The following is a 23,377-nucleotide window of genomic DNA, read 5'->3' on the forward strand; positions in this document are numbered from 1 at the left end:
AACCAAAAACGTGGTTGGAGGTTTTTTTCTCATTATGCACTGTGTGCTGCAGGATTTTTTTTTATACTGTGCACACTGACCACATAAACCCATTCTTTCATATGTAGGCCTACCAGCTTTCTCTCACTAGATTTGAAGGCGCTAGAATTTAGGCATACTAGTACGTCAATAACCCTGGTGCATAAGCCGTACTAGTACATCGGAAACCCCGAAAGGGTTAATGAGGTCCTTATGTGTAAGATTACTATTTTTTTTAAACTGGTCATAGATAAATACCATCTAAAGACATTTAATAATGTGAATTCTATTAATAACATCAATAAATTCTGGAATAATCTAATGACTGGCACAGTGAACATGGGATAGAAAAAACTGTAGTATGAATGTGTGTACAAATTCAATGGACTGCATGACACCTTTCCAGACCTGCAAATGAAGACAAGCTTCTTGCCACATGTGCTGGATAAGAGATGATGGGATCAAACTTCTGTGAACAATAAGTTGTTTATTATTAACCCTTTCACTCTCTCTTATCTTCAGAAAGAGATTCTCTATTATTTCAATTTTTTTTTATACTTTCCAAAACCATCAGCACTTAAATTTCAGAGATACTGACAGTGAGGGGGTTAATATAATCACAAAAAGTGTTAAGCCTACATACATTAATCAGCATTAAACGAGGATTTGCTATGCAGCTTGATTAAGAAATGGCAAACTTGGCAGAAGATGCAAACACAGCCTTAGGATTAAGAAACCTTTTGAGAAATCATGCATATGAACATGCCAATGTAATATAACAAAAAAAAAAAAATACTTACTTCTGCATGACAACATCCTGGTAAATGATATTATCAGACATAGCAAACGTTGACAGGTTAAGAAGATATATGTTGCCCCCTTCAGTTCCCACCATTAAGTGCTCACATTTGCTGTCTGCTACAACTACACTGATCTTCTTGAGCCTGAAATGAGAGAAAAGCCATCATATTCAAAGCTCTTACACACACATTCCACAGCATTCTTCTTTCAACAAACTGGCCATATCCCACCAAGGCAGGGTGACCTAAAAAGAAAAACGAAGTTCTCGTTTTAAATTTAGTAATGTGTACAAGAGAAGGGGTTACTAGCCCCTTGCTTCTGGCATTTTAGTTGCCTTTTACTACACACATGGCTTACGGAGGAAGAATTCTATTCCACTTCCCCATGGAAATAAGAGAAAATAAACAAGAACAAGAACTAGAAAAGAAATAGAAGAAAACCCAGAGGGGCATGTATATACAGTGGTCCCTCATTTATCGTCGTTAATCCGTTCCTGGAAGTGCGACGATTATCGAAAAAGACTATTATCGAATCAATTTTCCCCATAAGAAATAATGTAAATACAATTAACCCGTTCCTGACACCCAGAAGTATTAAAACAAAATTTTTTTTACATGAAATATAGATGTAGTACATAAACAATACAATGGGACATGATGAATGAAACATTAACAGCATAACACTTACCTTTATTGGCGATTCTTCTTGGTGTATGGAAGACTGGAGGAGGAGAGAGATTGGATTAGTTACTATTTGGAAGGGGAATCCCCTTCCATCAACACCTTAGGTACAAAGTCCTTTTCTTCTCTGTTTCTTAATGCCACTAGGACCAGCTTGAGAGACACTGGAGTACTATCTCGCAAAAAAAGTGTCCAGAGAGCTCTGTTTCTGGCGACTCTTTAAAACTTCCCTAAAATGGGCCAAGACTCTGTCACTATACAAGTTGCCGATATGGCTTGCAACATCCTTCTCAGGGTGATGTTTCTCCATAAATCTTTCCATCCTACCCCACATTTCAAAAATCTCCTTAATTTCTGAAGAAGGCACCTTCTTCCATCTCTCTTCCTCCTCCTCTGTAGCAAGATTCTGAGCTGTGATCTGTTGCTGTTCCTGCTGAAGCTCTTGCAGCTCCTCAGTGGTGAGCTCTTCATTGTGGTCCTCCACCAACTCTTCCACATCCTCCAAACTCACATCCAACCCCATGGAACTCCCCAATGCCACAACAGAGTTCACAACTGATATAGGCTCATCAGGGTCAGCCACAAACCTTTCAAAATCCCTCTTGTGGACATAATCTAGCCACAATTTTCTCCAAGTAGAGTTCAAAGTCCTGGTAGTCGCTCCCTCCCAAGCCATACCTATAAGGCTTATGCAATGGAGGATACTGAAGTGTTCTTTCCAAAACTCTCTTAGGGTCAAGTGAGTGTCTGAGGTCACATTAAAGCACCTTTGAAACATTGCTTTGGTGTAGAGTTTTTTAAAGTCTGAAATGACCTGCTGGTCCATGGGCTGGAGGAGAGGAGTGGTATTTGGGGGCAAGAACTTTACTGTGATGAACCCAAACTCCTGCAGAATTAGGTCATCCAAGTTTGGAGGATGAGCAGGTGCATTGTCCATTACTAGGAGGCCCCTGAGATCCAATTTCTTTTCCAGGAGGTAATTCTTCACACTTAGGGCCAAACACTTCATTGAACCACTCGACGAAAATTTCCCTTGTGACCCATGTCTTATTATTAGATCTCCAAAACACACACAATTTACTCTTCATAACATTTTTTTTTTTTTTTGAACACTGGGATTTTTCAGAATGGTACACTAGTAACGGCTTCACTTTGAAATCCCCACTAGCATTAGCACAGAACATGAGCGTCAGCCTGTCTTTCATAGGCTTGTGTCCTGGCAGTCCCTTTTCCTCCTGAGTAATGTAGGTCCTCTTTGGCATTTTCTTCCAAAAGAGGCCTGTTTCGTCACAACTGAACACTTGTTCAGGTTTCAGTCCTTCAGCCTCTAAGTACTCCTTGAATTCACTTATGAATTTTGTAGGTGCAATTTTGTCCAAATTGGCAGCCTCACCATGCCTTATCACACTGTGTATGCCACTACGGTTCTTAAATCTCTCAAACCAACCTTTGCTGGCCTTAAATTCACAAATATCAGTACTCGTTGCAGGCAATTTCTTTCCCAGATCGTCATGCAACTGCCTAGCCTTTTCACAAATAATCGATGTCGTAAGACCATCTCTTGCTAATTGTTTCTCGTTTATCCACACCAATAATAACTTCACAACCTCTTCGAGTACTGGTGCTCTCATTTTTGTCAGCATATTTACCCCCTTTGCAACAACAGCTTCCTTGATTTCCTTTTTCTTGGCCACGATGGAAGATATGGTTGTACAGGATTTGTTATACATCCTGGCCAGTTCAGTCACACGTACGCCACTTTCATATTGCTCAATGATGTTTTTCTTAAATTCAATCGTATTTCTCACCTTCTTTACCAAAGGCTTGGCACTAGGAGCTTTCTTTGGAGCCATGGTAGCTTATTTAGCACTTGCAAGCACTAAAATGAATGGAATATGTATTATGAAATACAGTGGTCCCTCGCTTTTCGTAGTTCTCAGCAATCGTAAATTTCGCCAATCATAGGGGTATTTTCTTATAAACATGGACTCGCTTTTCATAGGTTGACTCGCGAATAGTAGTTCATCCAGGACGCTTACGCACGGTGTGAGCCGGGGAGGCCTCCCTACCCAGCCAGTCTGGCATTGTTTACCAGTGAGTGAAGGTCCCCTCAAGTGCTCCTACGAAATATTTCATAATATTCCACTCATTTTAGTGCTTGCAAGTACTAAATAAGCTACCATGGCTCCAAAGAAAGCTCCTAGTGCCAAGCCTGTGGTAAAGAAGGTGAGAAATATGTACAGTGACAAAGTCTTATACCATTTTAGGGAAGTGTTAAAGAGACGCCAGAAACAGAGCTCTCTCCACAGTTACTTTGCGAGACAAGACTAGAGTGACTCTCAAGGTGGTCCTAGTGGCATTAAGAAACAGAGAAGAGAAGCAACCCCAGAGAAGCAATTGGTACCTGAGGTGTTGCTGGAAGGGGATTCCCCTTCCAAACTGTAAACAATCCAATCTCTCTCCTCCTCCAGTCTCCCATACACTAAGAAGAATCTCCAATAAAGGTAAGTGTTATGCTGTTAATGTTTCATTCATCATTTCCCATTGTATTGTTTATGTACTACATGTATATTTCATGTAAAAAATTTTTTTGTTTTAATACTTCTGAGTGTCAGAAACGGATTAATTGTATTTACATTATTTCTTAAGGGGAAAATTGATTCGCAAATCGTAAATTTTGTTTATAGTAGCTCCTCCAGGAACGGATTAATTACGAAAAATGAGGGACCACTGTATTTCGTGTGAACAAATGAGGGGACCGTCGCTCACTGGTACACAATGGCACACTGGCTGGGAAGGGAGGCCAACGTGGCTCAGAGCCGTGAGTACGTGTCCAGGACGAACAACAATTAGCGAGTCAACCGACCATTTGCGAGCCAGTGATTGGACTAAAATAACGCGACGATTTCCAAAAAAGATGACTATCGAATCCGACTATTAATGAGGGACCACTGTATATGCTTGTACATGTACGTATAGTGTGGCATAAGTGTAAGCAGACGTACCTGAAACCTTCCATGTTTGCGAGACAGAAGAAAAGACACCATCAATCCTACCATCATGTAAAACAATTACAGGCTTCTGTTTTATACTCATATGGCAGGACGCTAGTACCTCCATTGGCAGATGCTGTCTTCCAACTTACTACCTATATTTCCACAGCATATAACTTAAAAAAAAAAAAAGAGGTCAGTCATCTTTTAGGCCTAATAAATACGTACTATCATATTTATGTATCATTAGTATTTTACCACCAGATTTTCTTTATCATCATTAGACACACAGCATTTTATTGATACCTTTTATCTAATATTTAAATAATTTCATAGGTATGAAGCTGTATTACACATTGGTGTTGTGTCCAGATGGGCAAAAGTAGCAGGATTCAACAAGGTTTAAACCTCCAGTCACCAAAAGATCTTGCTATTACTGTGCATTAACTGAATTACTACATTAGCTCTTTTAAACAATGAAATAACAGACATTGGAAATTTGTATTTAGTGATGTACAGTAATTATAAAACTGCAACTGAACATTCACAAATTCCAGGAACTACAGTAAAACTTTGATTTAACTACACAGATTTAAGATTTAACAAACAAAATTTGACCAAACAATATTTGGAAACAACAGACAAAGTTTGTTAAATCCTGAATTATGTATCTGTTACTGTTATGATCCACTGGTTAAATTGATTTTGAATTGTCCATTATCATTAGTCATGTGAAAACAATCTCATCATTTAAAACTTAATGGACAATCAGCATTAACAGACACCCCTCCCCACTATTAATCCATTAAATTTGTCCATGGGGAAGTGGAAAAGAATCTTTCCTCCATAAGCCATGCGTGTCGTATGAGGCCACTAAAATGCCGGGAGCAATGGGCTAGTAACCCCTTCTCCTGTAGACATTTACTAAAAAAGAGAAGAAAAACTTTAGAAAACTGGAATGCTTGAATGTGTGTGGATGTAGTGCGGATGACAAGAAAGAGATGATTGCTGAAGTTATGAATGAAAAAAAGTTGGATGCCCTGGCCTTAAGTGAAACAAAGCTGAAGGGGGTAGGGGACCTTCGGTGGGGAGAAATAAATGGGATTCAGTCAGGAGTATCAGAGAGTTAGAGCTAAGGAAGGGGTAGCAATAATGTTGAAGGATCAGTTATGGAAGGAGAAGAGGGAATATAAATGTGTAAATTCAAGGATTGTGTAGATTAAAATAAGGGTTGGATGCAAAAAGTGGGTCATAATAAGCATGTATGCACCAGGAGAAGAGAGGAGTGCAGAGGAGAGAGATTTTGGGAGATGTTTAGTGAATGTATAGGAACCTTTGAACCAAGTGAGAGAGTAGTTGTGGTAGGGGACATAAATGCTTAAGTAGGAGAAACATTTAGAGGGTGTGGTAGGCAAGTTTGGGGTGCCAGTTGTAAATGATAATGGGAGCCCTTTGATTGAACCTTGTATAGAAAGGGGTTTAGTTGTAGGTAATACACATTTTAAGAAAGAGGATAAGTATGCAAGATATGATGTAGGGCACAATGACAGTAGTTTGTTGGACTACATATTGGTAGATAAAAGACTGCTGAGTAGATTTCAGGATGTACATGTTTATAGAGGGGCCACAGATATATCAGATCACTTTTTAGCTGTAGCTACAGTGAGAGTAAACGGTAGATGGGATACAAGGAAAATAGAAGCAACAAGTAAGAGAGAGGTAAGGTTTATAAACTAAAAGAGAAGGGAGTTAGGGTAAGATATAAACAACTATTGGAGGATAGATAGGCTAGTGAGAGTATAGGCAATGGGGTCAAAGATGTACGGGGTAGGTTTAAAAATATAGTGTTAGTGTGTTCAGCAGAAATTTGTGGTTACAGGAAAGTGGGTGCAGGAGGGAAGAATAGTGAATAGTGGAATGATGATGTAAAGAGAGTAGTAAGGGAGAAAAGGTTAACATATGAGAGGTTTTTACAAAATAGAATATGGAGAGAAAAAGAGAGGTTAAGAGAGTGGTGAAGCAATGTAAAAACAGAGCAAATGAGAGAGTGGGTGAAATGTTATCAACAAATTTTGTTGAAAATAAGAAAAAGTTTTGGAGTGAGATTAACAAGTTGAGGAAGCCTAGGGAACAAATGAATGTGTCAGTGAAAAATAGGAGAGGAGAGTTATTAAATGGAGAGTTAGAGACATCGGGAAGATGAAGGGAATATTTTGAGGAACTGTTAAATGCTGATGAAGATTGGGAAGCTGTGATTTCGTGTATAGGGCAAGGAGGAATAACATCTTGTAGGAGTGAGAAAGAGCCAGCTGTGAGTGTGGGGGAAGTTTGTGAGGCAGTGGGTAGAATGAAAGGGGGTAAGGCAGCTGGGATTGATGGGATAAAGATAGAAATGTTAAAAGAAGGTGGGGATATAGTTTTGGAGTGGTTGGTGCTATTATTTAATATATGTATGGAAGAAGATAAGAAACCTAGGGATTGGCAGAGAGCATGCATAGTTCCTTTGTATAAAGCCAAAGAGGACAAAAGAGAGTACAAAAATTATAGGGGAATAAGTCTGTTGAGTATACCTGGTAAAGTGTATGGTAGAGTTATTGAAAGAATTAAGAGTAAGACAGAGAGTAGGATAGCAGATGAACAAGGAGTCTTTAGGAAAGGTAGGGGGTGTGTAGACCAAGTGTTTACAGTGAAACATATAGGTGAACAGTATTTAGATAAGGCTAAAGAGGTTTTTGTGGCATTTATGGATTTGGAAAAGGCATATGACAGTGGATAGGGGGCAATGTGGTAGATGTTGCAGGTGTATGGCATACGAGGTAGGTTACTACTGAAAGCAGTGCAGAGTTTTTACGAGGATAGTGAGGCTCATGTTAGAATATGTAGAACAGAGGGAGATTATTTCCCAGTAAAAGTAGGCCTTAGACAAGGATGTGTGATGTCACTGTGGTTGTTCAATATATTTATAGATGGGGTTGTAAGAGAAGTGAATGTGGGGATCTTGGCAAGAGGTGTGGAGTCAACAGATAAAGAATCAAACACAAAGTGGGAGTTGTCACAGTTGCTTTTTGCTGATGACACTGTGCTCTTGGGAGATTCTGAAAAGAAGATGCAGAGGTTGGTGGATAAGTTTGGTAGGGTATGTAAAAGAAGAAAATTAAAAGTGAATATAGGAAAGAGTAAGGTTATGAGGATAACAAAAAGATTAGGTGATGAAAGAATGGATATCAGACTGGAAGGAGAGAGTATGGAGGAGGTGAATGTATTCAGATATTTGGGAGTGGACGTGTCAGCAGATGGGTCTATGAAAGATGAAGTGAATCATAGAATTGATGAGGGGAAAAGGGTTAGCAGTGCACTTAGGAGTCTGTGGAGACAAAGAACTTTGTCCTTGGAAGCAAAGAGGGGAATGTATGAGAGCATAGTTTTACCAACGCTCTTATATGGTTGTGAAGCATGGGTGATGAATGTTGCAGCGAGGAGAAGGCTGGAGGCAGTGGAGATGTCATGTCTGAGGGTAATGTGTGGTGTGAATATAATGCAGAGAATTCGCAGTTTTAAGTTAGGAGGAGGTGCGGGATTGCCAAAACTGTTGTCCAGATGGCTGAGGAAGGGCTGTTGAGGTGGTTCGGACATGTAGAGAGAATGGAACGAAACAGAATGACTTCAAGAGTGTATAAATCTGTATGGAGGGAAGGCGGGGTAGGGGTCGGCCTAGGAAAGGTTGGAGGGAGGGGGTAAAGGAGATTTTGTGTGCGACGGGCTTGGACGTCTAGCATGCATGCACAAGCATATTTGAGAGGAGTGAATGTAGACAAATGGTTTTTAATACTTGACGTGCTGTTGGAGTGTGAGCAAAGTAACATTTATGAAGGGATTCAGGGAAACCGGCAGGCCGGACTTGAATCCTGGAGATGGGAAGTACAGTGTCTGCACTCTGAAGGAGTGGTGTTAATGTTGCAGTTTTATAAACTGTAGTGTAAAGCACCCTTTTGGCAAGACAGTGATGGAGTGAATGATGATGAAAGTTTTTCTTTTCTGGGCCACCCTGCCCTGGTGGGAATCGGCTGATGTGTGAATAAAAAAAAAAAAAATTTAGGTTTCACTGTATTCATATTTATAGCACAGTACTGCAGAATCAGATTAAATTAATACTGGCCACTAGACACACACTGCTTTTTTCAAAACATGCAATGAATTGGAACTAATTTTTGCACCAGCACAATCTATAAACCATTCCTATATGGTACGTATAATATAAAGGAACCTAAAAGAATTTGTTTAACCCTTTGACTGTCGCGGCCGTATATATACGTTTGCGAGGTACCGTGTTTGACGTATATCTACTCATAAATTCTAGCGGCTTCAAATCAGGCAGGAGAAAGCTAGTAGGCCCACATGTGAGAGAATGGGTCTGTGTGGTCAGTGTGCACCACATAAAAAAAATCCTGGAGCACGCAGTGCATAATGAGAAAAAAAAAACTCCGACCGTTTTTTTTAATTAAAATGCCGACTTTGTGGTCTATTTTCGTATAGTATTTGTGGTTGTATTCTCGTTTTCTTGGTCTCATTTGATAGAATGGAAACTATATTATAGAAATGGAGGTGATTTTGATTAATTTTACTATAAAAAGAACCTGGAAATGGAGCACAAAGTACAGGAAATGTTTGATTTTTGCCGATGTTCAAAAGTGAACAAATGATGTCATTGTCCAATAAATGTCCAAATAGCCATTCTAATACGCAGTCATGAATGGGTTGATGTAATTTTTACAATTATTACAGTATTGCAGTAGTCTGCATAACAGTAAATCTTCTATTTTTTGTTTGAATAAAATTTCAAAATAAAAAGCAAGAGTAATATCACAGGGACCTGGAGACATGACTGATGAACAAAGAAAATGTTATTTTAGAGCCAGGAATGTCTGCATTGTTCATTCTGGACCTTATTTTGAAATTGTCATATTTTTTAATTTTCGTGAAATTGGCCAAATTGCAAATTTCTGACCATGTTATTGGGTAGTTGAAATCGGTAAATGGGCAGTTTCTTGTACTCAATCGATAGAAAAAATGGAGTTCTGAAGAAATAGTTATGAGTTTGGTTGACTGGAATAACGGAATTAGCCGAAAATAGGGCTCAAAGTGGGCGAAATTGCCGATTTTTAAATATCGCCGAAGTCGCTAACTTCGCGAGAGCGTAATTCCGTCAGTTTTCCATCAAATTTCGTTTTTTTGGTGTCTTTACAATCGGGAAAAGATTCTCTATCATTTCATAAGAAAAAATAATTTGTTTTTTTTTCGAATATTTTGCGACACCAGAAGCAACTTCAGGATTTGGCCCTTCGACAGTCAAAGGGTTAAGAGTGCTCTATTTCTTAAATACCGTTAAAAGTAGCAGTCAAGAAATTTAAATTTATACTCCCCATTTTGAGTTAGGTCAAATATATAAAGTAACATGTCTATTAACCAGCTCTCAACAATAAATGTTAAATAAATACAGTGCACTGTACTGTACACAAATAACCCGCACATAGAAGAGAGGAGCTTACGACGATGTTTCAGTCCGGTTTGGACCATTTACAAAGTCATGCTAACCAGAAGCGGAGCAGGACGGCTATATGCGGCGGCGGCAGCGGCGGCGGCGGCTTCGGCGGCGGCTTCGGCGGTGGCAGCAGCAGCAGCAGCAGCAGCAGCAGCGGCAGGAGGAGGAAACTGAGGAGGAGGAGCCAGTCAAATATAAAGAAAGGGGAGCACTGCAAGGGAGCTAGGTGCCCACAGAGGGAGAGCAAGTGCACAGAGGTGGGGGGAAGGGGAAGTGATGAAATAAATAATGAAGGAACAAACACGCAACAAAAGAAAGACAAAAAAGGAAAGAGGAAGAGGGAGAAGAAGAAAAAATGAGGAATTAGGTTAAGTCACGGGTGTTCTGAAGTTTGGGGCATTTTACAATGTAGTGGGAGAGGAAGGCATCTACAGAGACAAAGCCAGGACTAAGATTCATACAAGGAAAGTTGTGTATTAGAGAGGATTCAACAAGACGGCGACTGTTAAAGTTGGAAGTAGGGAAGACAGTTTTAGCAGAAGACCAATCTATAGGATGGCTGTGATCTCTGACGTGACAGAAAAGAGCATTGTACTCCCTAAGTTTGTCAAAAAGAGATTGACCAGTTTCTCCAAAGTATTGAAGAGGACAGGAGGAGCAAGAAATAGAGTAGACACCAGGAACATCTGTAGAGGGAGGAGAGGTATGAACGAGATTAGTGCGAAGAGTGTTAGTCTGGCGGAAAGTAAGCTCGATGTCTAAGGGACGGAGAGAATTGTTGAGATTAGAAAGACCGGAAATGTAGGGAAGGCAGAGGACAGGAGAGTTCCCAGGAGTAGAGAGTTTGGGAGAGAAGAAATTACGTTTAGCTCGTGAGAAGGCAGAGTCCCTTAGACATCAAGCTTACTTTCCGCCAGACTAACACTCCTCGCACTAATCTCGTTCATACCTCTCCTCCCTCTACAGATGTTTCTGGTGTCTACTCTATTTCTTGCTCCTCCTGTACTCTTCAATACTTTGGAGAAACTGGCCGATCTCTTTCTGACAGACTTAGGGAGCACAAAAATAGTGTTAGGCTTGCCGACACTAACAATGCTCTTTTCTGTCACATCAGAGATCACAGCCATCCTATAGACTGGTCTTCTGCTAAAACTGTCTTCCCTACTTCCAACTTTAACAGTCGCCGTCTTGTTGAATCCTCTCTAATACACAACTTTCCTTGTATGAATCTTAGTCCTGGCTTCGTCTCTGTAGATGCCTTCCTCTCCCACTACTTTGTAAAATGCTCCAAACTTCAGAACACCCGTGACTTAACCTGATTCCTCATTTTTTCTTCTTCTCCCTCTTCCCCTTTCCTCTTTCCTTTTTTGTCTTTCTTCTGTCGCGTGTTTCTGTTCCTTCATTATTTATTTCATCACTTCCCCTTCTCCCCACCTCTGTGCACTTGCTCTCCCTCTATGGGCACCTAGCTCCCTTGCAGTCCTCCCCTTTCTATATATTTGACTGGCTCCTCCTTAGTTCCCCACTACTACCACTACTACTACTACTACCACTACTACTATTACTACTACCACCACTACCTCTTCCTGCCTATATATAGCCGTCCTGCTCCACTTCTGGTTAGTGTGACATTGTAAATGGTCCAAGTCGGACCAAAACGTCGTCGTAAGCTCCTCTCTTCTATGTGCGGGTTATTTGTGTATCGTTCCAGTCACGGTATTGTGCCTTTTTTTGTTATTCACTGTACTGTATTAGGGTTATATATGCAAGTCATAAGAAAAGGTCATTAAAGAAGTGATAAAGAGATGTGATGAATATACTAGTAAATATTTGCAGTTCTCATAATGAAATTTCATGTCCCTATCAGCCTTCCAAATTTACAGGGATACATTTAATGCAGTACAGCCATATAATTCATAGGGGGTTAGGTTCCTAGAGCTGACATGAATCCTGAAATTGCAGAAAATAGGAAAATTTGCTTGTCCATGTATTTTAACCCTTTCAGGGTCGAGAGGCCCTCTCCTAAACTCGTTCTCAGGGTCGAAAATTTTTCGGAAAAAAAAAAAATATCTTTTCTTATGAAATGTTAGAGAATCTTTTCCCGATGATAATGACACCAAAAGTATGAAATTTGATGGAAAACTTACGGAATTATGCTCTCGCAAAGTTAGCAGTCTCGACGATGGTGACGCATCGGCGATTTCACTCACTTTGAGCCCTGTTTTCGGCCAATTTCAGTGTACTAGTCGACAAAAATCATATCTATTTCACTAGAACTCCATTTTTTCTATCGAATGAGTACAAGAAACCACCCATTTACCGATTTCAAATATCCAATTAAGTGGTCAGAAATTGGCAATTTTGCCAATTTCACACAAATTTCAGAAAATGCAAATTTCCAAATAGGGTCCAGAATAAAGAAGACAGACATTCCTGGCACTAAAATAACATTTTCTCTGTTCATTAGTCATGTCCTCAGGCCCCTCTTACATCTCTTTTGCTTTCCACTTTGAATTTTTATTCTCGCAAAAAACAGAAGTTTTACTGTTATGCAGACTACTGCATTAGTGTAGAAATGGTATAAATAATATTGGTGCACTTGTGAAAGAATATCAGATTCACCAGTTGATGTGTATTGGATGCTTGGCATGATTTGTTTACTTTTGAAATTTGGTAAAAATTTAACATTTCTGCTACTTTGAGCTCAATTTCAAGGTACTTTTCATTATGAAACCAATCAAAATCATCTCAATTTCTGTAATATATCTTCCATTCTATAAAATGAGACCAGGAAAACTAGAATACAACCATAAATACCATACGAAAATACACTGCAAAGTCGGTGTTTTAAACCAAAAACACGGTCAGTTTTTTTTTCTCATTATGCACTGTGTGCTGCAGGATTTTTTTATACTGTGCACACTGACCACATAGACCCATTTTTTCATATGTAGGCCTACCAGCTTTCTCTCACTAGATTTGAAGGCACTAGAATTTAGGCATTCTAGTACGTCAATAACCCTGGTGCACAAGCCGTACTAGTACGTCGGAAACCCTGAGAGGGTTAAACAACTTTTTATACATGGTATATCTTTAACCCTTAAACGGTCCAAACAAATCGACGTTCAAATTCGTAGTGCTACGAAAGTAGATTACTTTTTTTTACATATTTTCAAATGTAAAAAAAAAAAATAATGTAGATAAAAGTTTTTTTACACGTTTTCAAATGTAAAACAAAAAAGATTACATTTTTTTTACATACTTTCAGATGTTGAAAAAACGTATATATACGTTTGGACCGTTTAAGGGTTAAATATTGCTCTAATCTGTTGAATACTGGTATTCAACAAAGAATGAATCCATTCCAAATAAAATTCAATGGTTAGTTCTCAATTTTGGAGTTATCAACCAAGAAAATAAAAAAAAGGCAATTGGCACCAAGAAAATCTGCAAATAATCAAAGCTATTCATGAACTGCTCTTCAGGAAAAAAAATTGTACAGTACAACCAAATGATGTAGATTACAAAACATGCAAATTCCAGGATTTGACTGTATGTACTGTCCTTGAATTTAAAAAAGGCAATTTTTTTAAGGTAATACACCTAAAAGTATTAGTCAGAGGGGTTGTTAAGGTGGTTTGGTCATTAAGAGAGAATAGATAAAAGTAGAATGACTTGGAGAGCGTATAAATCTGTAGGGGAAAGAAGGCAGGGCAGGGGGTCATTCTCAAAAACGTTGAAGGGAGGAGGGTAAAGGAGGTTTTGTGGGGTGAGGGGTTTGGACTTCCAGCAAGCATGCATGAGCATGTTAGATAGCAGTGAATGGAGATGAATGGTTTTTGGGACCTGACGAGCTATTGGAGTGTGAGCAGGGTAATATTTTGTAAAGGGACTCAGGAAAACCGGTTAGCCAGACTCGAGTCCTGGAAATGGGGAGTACAATGCCTGCACTTTCAGGAGGGGCTAGGGATATTGGCAGTTTGGAGGGACTTCTAAACTGTCATATCTGAATGCCTCTGCAAAGACAGTTATTATGTACGAGTGATGGTGAAAGTGCTTTTCTTTCTTTCTGGGTCACCCTGCCTAAGTGGGAAATGGCCAATGTGTTAAAAAAAACAAAAACACCTTTTACTTTTGACATTTTATTTCACTAAAATGTGCAATAGATTCTGATGCTTTGTTTGATTCTTATACTGGTAACACAAATATATTTACATGATTAAAAAAGAGCAACATTATTTTAAATCTATCTGTAATGGTATTTTTCTTTTCTAAATTATGATATTCCTTTTAAATTACATACTGTACCTTCACATTTTCCACTTTTAAAAGATTAAACAATGTGCTGATAAAAATTACTGTACAGTTTTTAACTGATCAACAGAAAGGGTGTGTGTGTCCGGTAATGCAGACTGTCCTGCAAACCTGTTTAATGAGACTGTTTTGCAAGGATCATAATGAAAACAGACAATTCTGTAAACGGACAAGGCCATTTACAGAATTGTTTTTGGTCGATTTTGTCCAATATTTCTGAAATCCTTTAAATAGTACTGCAGTACGTACATTACTAAATTATCTTTTAATGGCATCATAAATAATTAAGACAATAAACTTTTCAATATTTATCTATATCAAATGGGATATTTTTCCTTAGCATACTATGAAACAATATGCTGTAACTTACTTTCCCTCAAGGGATGTAGAGTTAGCTTGAACAAGTTGCATACCACCAGAGTCTCCTAGTTGCTTTAGCTGCCATAAGTGGAGACTGTTGTCCTCACACAGTGAGACTAGACGACACTGTTCACAGAGCGCACACAACCACACAGGGAAAGGTTATTACACACAAAATAAATCACACTCTTATTTAACAAGTTTATGTACTGTACTGTTAAGTGTTAAATGTTGTTTTCTACAATGTGACAATCATAGCAAATTGTCAAAAATACTTAAAACTAAAGAAATACTTTACCTTGTTGCAAATCTGCCCCTTTTATTAAAAGATTTGTAAGTAGGAACTATATGGTAGAAGTGCTTAAAACATACTGTATATCAAATGCAGTAAATATTAATTATTATATCATGCCAAAACTTCACTGTAAATTTCTATTAAACTTAAAAAAAGAAATGTGATGCTTCTTTGCATTTTCATTTCAAATATTGTAATTTCAAATTTATTAACAGGGACAAGGTACAGAACAGGAAATCAAAACTGTCACACAAATTTTTTTTACCAATTTTTGCATAGAGGAATTGTAAATCACTTGGAAAAAAGGAAGGTCATGTTATGGAACATACCTGTCCATGTAGAAAAGTGAGATGATTGATTGCTGATTCACTGTTTTCATTTTGACCATACAATTCTACTCCTGGTGTGCCATAACTGAACACAAGTTAAGGAAGAACTGGGATGGTGCATTAACAATGGATCTATAAAACTTTTATGCCTAATCTAAAGATCATGAATTGGTGATGAACAATATCCTGCCTGTGCTCACTGTTACAGTCACATGATTTTTTGTTTTTTTTAAGTATTCTGATTAACCAAAGCTTTTACTGAAAGAACTTCATCGAATAGTTTCATTTATCATGTTTGTATATTACTGTAATGCCCATTTTGTTTTACGTTTGTCCATAATAAATTGAAAACCAGCAGCAGATGTACAAGATTTTGTTCAATATATCCTCACTATATTTCCAATATCATACCCAAATTTCTTTTCTTCATAAACTGTGTGTTCTTACAAATTTCAATATGAATGAGGAAAAAGCAACAGTGACACTGTATGGCTTATTAAAAGCAAAGTGCCCAGATCTGAAATAAAATTTATTACCGGCACATGAAAAGAATTTAGTGGCACTCGTTAATTCTGAATGCATAGGGATCTATAGGGGAGTAACCCAGCATATTTTGAGGTTAAACTGTATCTTTAACCCATGAATGGTCCAAAAGTATATAGTATACGTTTTTACCGCTAGTGCCCCAAACGTATATATACGTTTTATGTGTCCTACATTTAACATTGCCATGATAAGCCTGAGTCGCCTAGACATGTGAGAATGGGTGTGAGCACTCACTGTGCACCATATTAAAATAATTGGGGATGCCTGGGTACATAAGAACATAAGAAAAAAGGAACACTGCAGCAGGCCTGTTGGCCCATACTAGGCAGGTCCTTTACAATTCATCCCACTAGCAAAACATTTGCCCAACCCATATGCTCTTTTTTCCTATTAACCCGTAAACGGTCCAAACGTATATATATGTTTTTACCGCTAGTGCCCCAAACGTATATATAAGTTTGGTGTGTCCTACATTTAACATTGCCATGATAAGCCTGAGTCACCTAGACATGTGAGAATGGTTGTGAGCACTCACTGTGCACCATATTAAAATAATTGGGGATGCCTGGGTACCATATGCTCTTTTTTTCCTATTAAAAAACAACAATTTTTTTTTTTCTCAAAAAAGTTGGGGCAGTACGGTAGTGAACGTATATATACGTTTGGACCGTTTATGGGTTAAAGAATAACGAAGTACGGTGGACCCCTGCTTTATGATCAGCTCCCAATGCGACCAATTATGTAAGTGTATTTATGTAAGTGCGTTTGTACGTGTATGTTTGTGGGTCTGAAATTGACTAATCTAATTCACAATATACCTTATGGGAACAAATTCGTTCAGTACTGGCACCTGAACATACTTCTGGAATGAAATATCGTAAACCAGGGGTCTTCTGTAAAAACTTTACCATCAAATGCAAATTCCATTCTATTGCATCAACAATATAATAATTCAATAAGCTGCAAAAATTCAATCAATGTAAAATCTAAGAATTAGTGATATACAGAAGTGACTCCTGCCTACCCATCTTTTCTTGAAAAAATAATAAAGGTTATGACAGTGGCACAACAACAACCCCCCTCAGCAACAAGCAGCAATCTGTCTCCTCCCTTGCCATATTGTCCAAAATGATCTACTTAAATATGGGCTTTCTGCATTCACAACTAAATGTCATCAACCTCTGTATAAACACTATCATGCTGACAATATTATTATTATTACATATTAGTATTACCACCACCAGCAGATATTTTTATTAATTTTTCCAAATGTTTTGTCAGTAGTATTTACCCGATATCCCATCCTATTTTTCTGTTTTACTCTAGTATTTGCCTTCAATATACGTATTTCATTTTTTTTGGGTGAGGGGGGAGCAGCAGCAGCAGCAGCGGCAGCAGCAGCGGCGGCGGCGGCGGCGGCGGCGGCGGCGGCGGCGGCGGCGGCGGCGGCGGCGGCGGCGGCGGCGGCGGCGGCGGCGGCGGCGGCGGCGGCGGCGGCGGGCGGCGGCGGCGGCGGCGGCGGCGGCGGCGGCGGCGGCGGCGGCGGCGGCGGCGGCGGCGGCGGCGGCGGCGGCGGCGGCGGCGGCGGCGGCGGCGGCGGCGGCGGCGGCGGCGGCGGCGGCGGCGGCGGCGGCCGCTGCTGCTGCTGCTGCTGCTGCTGCATAACACTACTGAAAAAGCAAAAGCCCCCTCCCTCACCCAAAAAAAATGAAATACGTATATTGAAGGCAAATACTATAGTAAAACAGAAAAATAGGATGGGATATCGGGTAAATACTACTGACAAATAGGGATAAGCAAATTTTAGGGAAAAAAGCACTTTATCCTTTACCTAAATTTTAACACCTAGTAAAACTTGGTTTAACAGATTTCAGGTTTAACAGAAAATCTGTGGCTGGGTAACATTTCAAAATAATGTACAGTGTATGTTAAATCCAGAATTGTCCATTAATCTTATGGTCAGCTGGGTAAATTCGTTTTGGATTCAATGACCAAAGTCCATTAAACCCAGACTTGTTCATTATTATTATGATCAGCATTAATGAACACCCCCCTCCTGGCCCCCAATTAATCCATTAAATTAAGGTTTCACCGTACAGTACACACATGCAGCTCTGCTCAAATCACACTACTGGCTGATAAGTGTTTGGGTGATGATTCAATCAATCACATGCCCTTCTGGGGGGATCCCCCCTCCCTATCCCCTCAATCATGCCAGGCAGAGTTCCTGCATTATTAATACAGTGGACCCCCGGTTAACGATATTTTTTCACTCCAGAAGTATATTCAGGTGCCAGTACTGACCGAATTTGTTCCCATAAGAAATATTGTGAAGTAGATTAGTCCATTTCAGACCCCCAAACATACACGTACAAACGCACTTACATAAATACACTTACATAATTGGTCACATTCGGAGGTAATCGTTATGCGGGGGTCCACTGTACTGTACATTAATTAAAATAAGTCATCCAACAAGATTCAATTGCAAAACAGGCCCTGCCTCTCCCTCACACAAAAGCACTACCCACCAACCTTCTCTTGACAATACACCAGCTTCTGAGAAACCCTGATCAATACTCACAGAAAGTTTTGTCAAACTCCCATGTTCCATTACTATGTCTAATCAGTTCTGTATTTTATTTTTTCCATCTCTCTTCCACAAATATCTGCTTAATTAATTATTATTATCACTATTTACACAATTTGTCTAAAATATCAAGTGCTAAATAAACCAACTATGTATGTCTGAATCTGTGATTTCCTCAAGATACAAATTTTGTATCTCATATGCATTACTGTATGAACACAATACTGAGTTCATACCATAATGCAGTACATGAATCTTAAATATATCCATGTATTTGAGTAAAAATCCTTTAAATGAGAAGATGCCATTTTTGAGGATGCTTGTGAGGAGTGGAGATTCACAGATAAGCCAAGGGGGTGGGGGAAGGAACCTGACAAAGGCCGGTGCTCCAGCCAGACAACGTGTTCTATATTGTGGCGGCCTCCTCATGTTCTCAAGAATGACTTCAAGTGACTTGTAACTGAAGGGCTTCTTGGTGTATTCAATAAGTTGCAGCTTCCACAATATAGTACAGTGGACCCCCGGTTAACGATATTTTTTCACTCCAGAAGTATGTTCAGGTGCCAGTACTGACCGAATTTGTTCCCATAAGAAATATTGTGAAGTAGATTAGTCCATTTCAGACCCCCAAACATACACATACAAACGCACTTACATAAATACACTTACATAATTGGTCGCATTCGGAGGTAATCGTTATGCGGGGGTCCACTGTACTGATATAAAAGATTAATACAAATGAATATATTTCTGTCATTGTGCGAGCCAAGGAAGGTATCCCTATATTCCCTAACCAGTTCCTATACCTCAATGTATGTGGCTGGAATAATAAAGAGAAATTCACAAGTCATTATATGAAAACTAATATCCAAATTTCAAATCTTTCAGAGGAACCAGAGCAACCAATATCCTAAAATATCCAGTCAAATGTTGTGCTATCAAGTAATCAGCGCAGAAGGGTTGAAGCTAATCAAATGGGACACTCAGAAATTATAGCATGAAAAGCATTACTTTTCAATTTTTCCAGTCTTTCAAAAAAAAAAAAAAATGCAAATTGAAACCTACACAGGCCAAAATTAATCCATGTAGGAAGATGTAGCAGAGTCTCTATCAATAGAGAGACTGCTACATCTTCCTCATTTTCATCACTGCTTACTCCTCCACTGGCTTGCTGCTGTGGATTTACAACCATCAGCACAATTTCTGAGTCAGTATAATGATGAAATCTGAAATTATGCTAGCCAAAATTAGTGCCGGATTACTGATGAAACTGGATAACTGATTGCTGGATTAGTGATGGCTGACCTGTGCTATACTATTTCAAGATTAAAAGTGGCACAACTGCATCAACACAATCCATCGCACTCTCAGTCTCTCTCACTTTCTCATTCTCATCCATTCTCTCTCTCTAATTCTCATCATCTCTATTTCTCGTCGCCTAGTTCTCGTCGCCTAGTTCTCGTCGCCTAGTTCTCGTCGCCTAGTTCTCGTCGCCTAGTTCTCGTCGCCTAGTTCTCGTCGCCTAGTTCTCATCGCCTAGTTCTCATCGCCTAGTTCTCGTCGCCTAGTTCTCATCGCCTAGTTCTCGTCGCCTAGTTCTCGTCATCTAGTTCTCATCATCTAGTTCTCATCATATCTCTAATTCTCATATCTCTAATTCGCATCATATCTCTAATTCGCATCATATCTCTAATTCGCATCATATCTCTAATTCGCATCATATCTCTAATTCGCATCATACAGTGGAACCTCAAAAATCGAACTTAATCCATTCCAGGAGCTAGTTCTAAATTCAAAAAGTCCAAAATTCGAAGCAATATTTCCCATGAGAAATAATGGAAATAGTACAATTAATCCGTTCCAGAAACCCAAAAATATTAAAAAAAATACATTTTAGAGAGATTAATTACAGTTTTACATACACACAACAAATGCTATAGTCTTTAATTGTATAGTAATATAAAATAACAATTTTACTTACCTTTATTGAAGATTGGTGATGGCATCTGGAAGATAGGGAGGAGGAGAGAGAGGGAGTTGGGGTATTTGTTTGGAAGGAGAATCCCCCTCCATGAGGACTTCCGGTATCAAAGCCCTCTCTGGGGTTGCTTCCCTTCTCTGTATTTTAATGCCACTAGGACCAGCTTGAGAGTCATTGGACCCCAGTCTCAAAATAAATGTCTACAGTCCTCTGTTTCTGTCTCACAAAATAACTATCCACAGTCGTCTGTTTCTGTCACAAAATAACTGTCCACAGTCGTCTGTGTCTGTCTCACAAAATAATTGTCCACAATCGTCTGTTTGTCTCACAAAATAACTGTCCACAGTCTTCTGTACATCCTGGCAAGCTCAACAATCTCATACTTCTGTATTGCTTCCTTCTTCACATCTATGGTGTTTCTCCCTTTCTTTACTACAGGGGTACCGCTAGCAAGTTTCTTTGGGCCCATGGCAGCTTATTTCACAGTCCCACAAGCACTAAACACAATTAAATAATCGTAAAATGTGTGAATGAGATTGCAGGTTAGGGTTCACTCAAGCATAAACAAAGCTAGACTGCTCACGGCGCCTGCGCGGGGACGCGGACAGAGCGGGCCAGCGGACAGGTCCCGTACCCGGCGGTCCAAAAATAGGGGCGCGTTCGATAATAGGGACACAGTTTGTCCGAAAAAATGGTCTTATTTTCGAAACGTTCGATATGTGATACGTTCGATTTTTGAGGTTCCACTGTATCTCTAATTCTCATTATCACTAAATACTAAACCTAGTTAAGAGAGCTGACTGCTAGCATGAAGATAACTGAGCGCCGAGTACATTTCACATTAACCCTCAACACAATACAGTGGTACCTCGGGATACAAACTTTTTTCATTCCAGAAGGCTGTTCGAGTACTGACACCGAGCGAATCTGTTCCCATAAGAAATAATGTAAATTAGATTAGTCTGTTTCAGACCCCCAAAAATACACTTACAAAAGCACTTACATAAATACACTTACATAATTGTTCGAGTTTGGAGCTGCTCGTAACCTGAGGTACCACTGTATTTACCACTTGCATCATTCAATATAAGGCTGAAATAAAACCATTCTGAGCAACTGACTGATTATTTGTGGCTAACATTAACAATATAACCTAAGAATGGATAAACTCTGCAGCAGGCCTACTGGTTCATACTTGATGGGCTCTTCTTTTATCAGGTCCATAACTCGAAAAATTTTTAACATTAAAATCAGCAAAAGTTAAAAGCTGCTGAACATATGTTTACAATAGATAAGGCTACCAGTTACTCATAAAGCCATACAACCACTGGTGACCACCTCCATGGTCTTCCTCTCATCATATTAAGCTAAAAAAAAAAAATTAGAATTATCCTACTTTCCTCTCAATCCATCTCAAAATCATCAATCAAAATATGCTCGATTTTTATACCTGATTGATGTTTGAGCAAGGAAAACAATGACAATGGCATTATTTCTATGAAACAATTTGAACAGCATGCCAGCCTGCTTAGAAAATACATACATGAAATCTGAGCTACCAAGCCATAAAAGTGAGCAAGTTAAGACAATTGTGGTCCCCACTCCACCTACTGTAGTCGACAGTTTCCTCCTCACTTCTTTTTAGCCAGCTTTTACCCATATCAATTTAATACAAAATATAATATCCATATGTTTGCCTACTGCACAAGCGTTCTTACAGATATGCAAATACATATGGTACATTGTCTAACTATGCATCCTAACAAAATTCTCTCATTTCTTTTCTACTTTATTTTCTTCACTCTCATATTAATGGATCTATTCACCACTCTGTTTATTAAGAGTCATCGATCCCTCATTATGTCTCCCCCTGCCGGTAGTGCCTATGAATTTAAGAGCTTATTACAAGAATGAGCCTGGAAGTACATGAGAATGTAAAGGTTCAGGAAGCTGCACCCAGCCCCAGGTACATACCACTTCCACTCCTAACACCAACCTTAGTATGTACATGCTTTTTTGAAGCCACATCCTCTTCCTTCACCCTTCTCCTCAATCTTTTACTCCTACTCCTTCCTTCCTTCCTTCCTCCTCCTAATCCTCCTCATCCTGGCATCATCTCTATTGCTTCCCTCCGTCCCCCTTCCTCATTTCTTTTCCCTCTGCCTCCTCCTCTTGTGACTTGGACCTGCCTAGCATGGGCCAGTAGGCCTGCTGCAGTGCTCCTTATGTTCTATCGGGTATCAAAGATTCCAGTTCAATTGCTTGTAGTCATTTTCCTTTTGCAATACTCTATGCTCATCACTTTAGCAAAAGAATCAATGCTTCTGTAATGTGTTAATCAGATCATGCTTCTTAATTTTTTTAGAAGATATTTTTCTGTTTTGTAGTCATAACATCTAGGGTTTTAAATCACAGGATATTGCAACAAAAAATAGTGGATGTTTTCTCCTTCACAAGTCTGAGAAGAATATTCTCAGCTTGAAGCTGCCATCTGCTGGCCATCAATATGATCCTTACTCTTCACAGAAACTTGCCTTTGATAAGTTCCAAGAGCTTTTCTACTCCCAGATCCTGGCCTTGAGCCAGGCTTGTCTGGTACTTGCCTGTTAAACAGGCTGTTGCTGCTGGTGACCCATTAACCCACATATTGGCCCGCAGGAACAACTAGGAGCAGACAAAGGAGAAATTCAGGAACAGACTTGCAAACCTGTTTGACAAGGTCATGGCTGGCACTCTTTCTATCATGAAGGAAGAGGATCAGGTTATCTTGCTGGCTCAGGGAACCAGGAAGGTGATACCATGGGATTAATCGATCAAAAAACAAGGAGAGATGGCTGCAGGAAGAAGAGAGAAGGCAGAAGACGGTAAGTGAGGCTTCATCTTCTCAAACAGTAGAAATGGCATCTACCACAAATGTTTCTGCATCAGAAT

At 39.4% G+C, this 23,377-nt stretch overlaps 1 protein-coding gene across 4 annotated transcripts in view; it reads right to left on the reverse strand.

Annotated features, from left to right (window-relative positions):
• The window catches only part of l(2)gl (LLGL domain-containing protein l(2)gl), a 312,112-nt gene that overhangs the window by 125,623 nt on the left and 163,112 nt on the right, over positions 1 to 23,377 (reverse strand). For all 4 annotated transcript variants that reach the window (XM_070084440.1, XM_070084441.1, XM_070084438.1 and 1 more), the window contains exons 3-5: positions 15,330 to 15,414; positions 14,716 to 14,831; positions 819 to 962 (exon numbers count right to left, since the gene is read on the reverse strand). In XM_070084440.1, coding sequence (XP_069940541.1) covers positions 819 to 962; positions 14,716 to 14,831; positions 15,330 to 15,414 — 345 coding nt within the window. The remainder of the gene's footprint in view (positions 1 to 818; positions 963 to 14,715; positions 14,832 to 15,329; positions 15,415 to 23,377) is intronic.

Source organism: Cherax quadricarinatus, chromosome 13 (genome assembly GCF_038502225.1).
Source record: "Cherax quadricarinatus isolate ZL_2023a chromosome 13, ASM3850222v1, whole genome shotgun sequence".
NCBI classification, from domain to species: Eukaryota; Metazoa; Arthropoda; class Malacostraca; order Decapoda; family Parastacidae; genus Cherax; species Cherax quadricarinatus.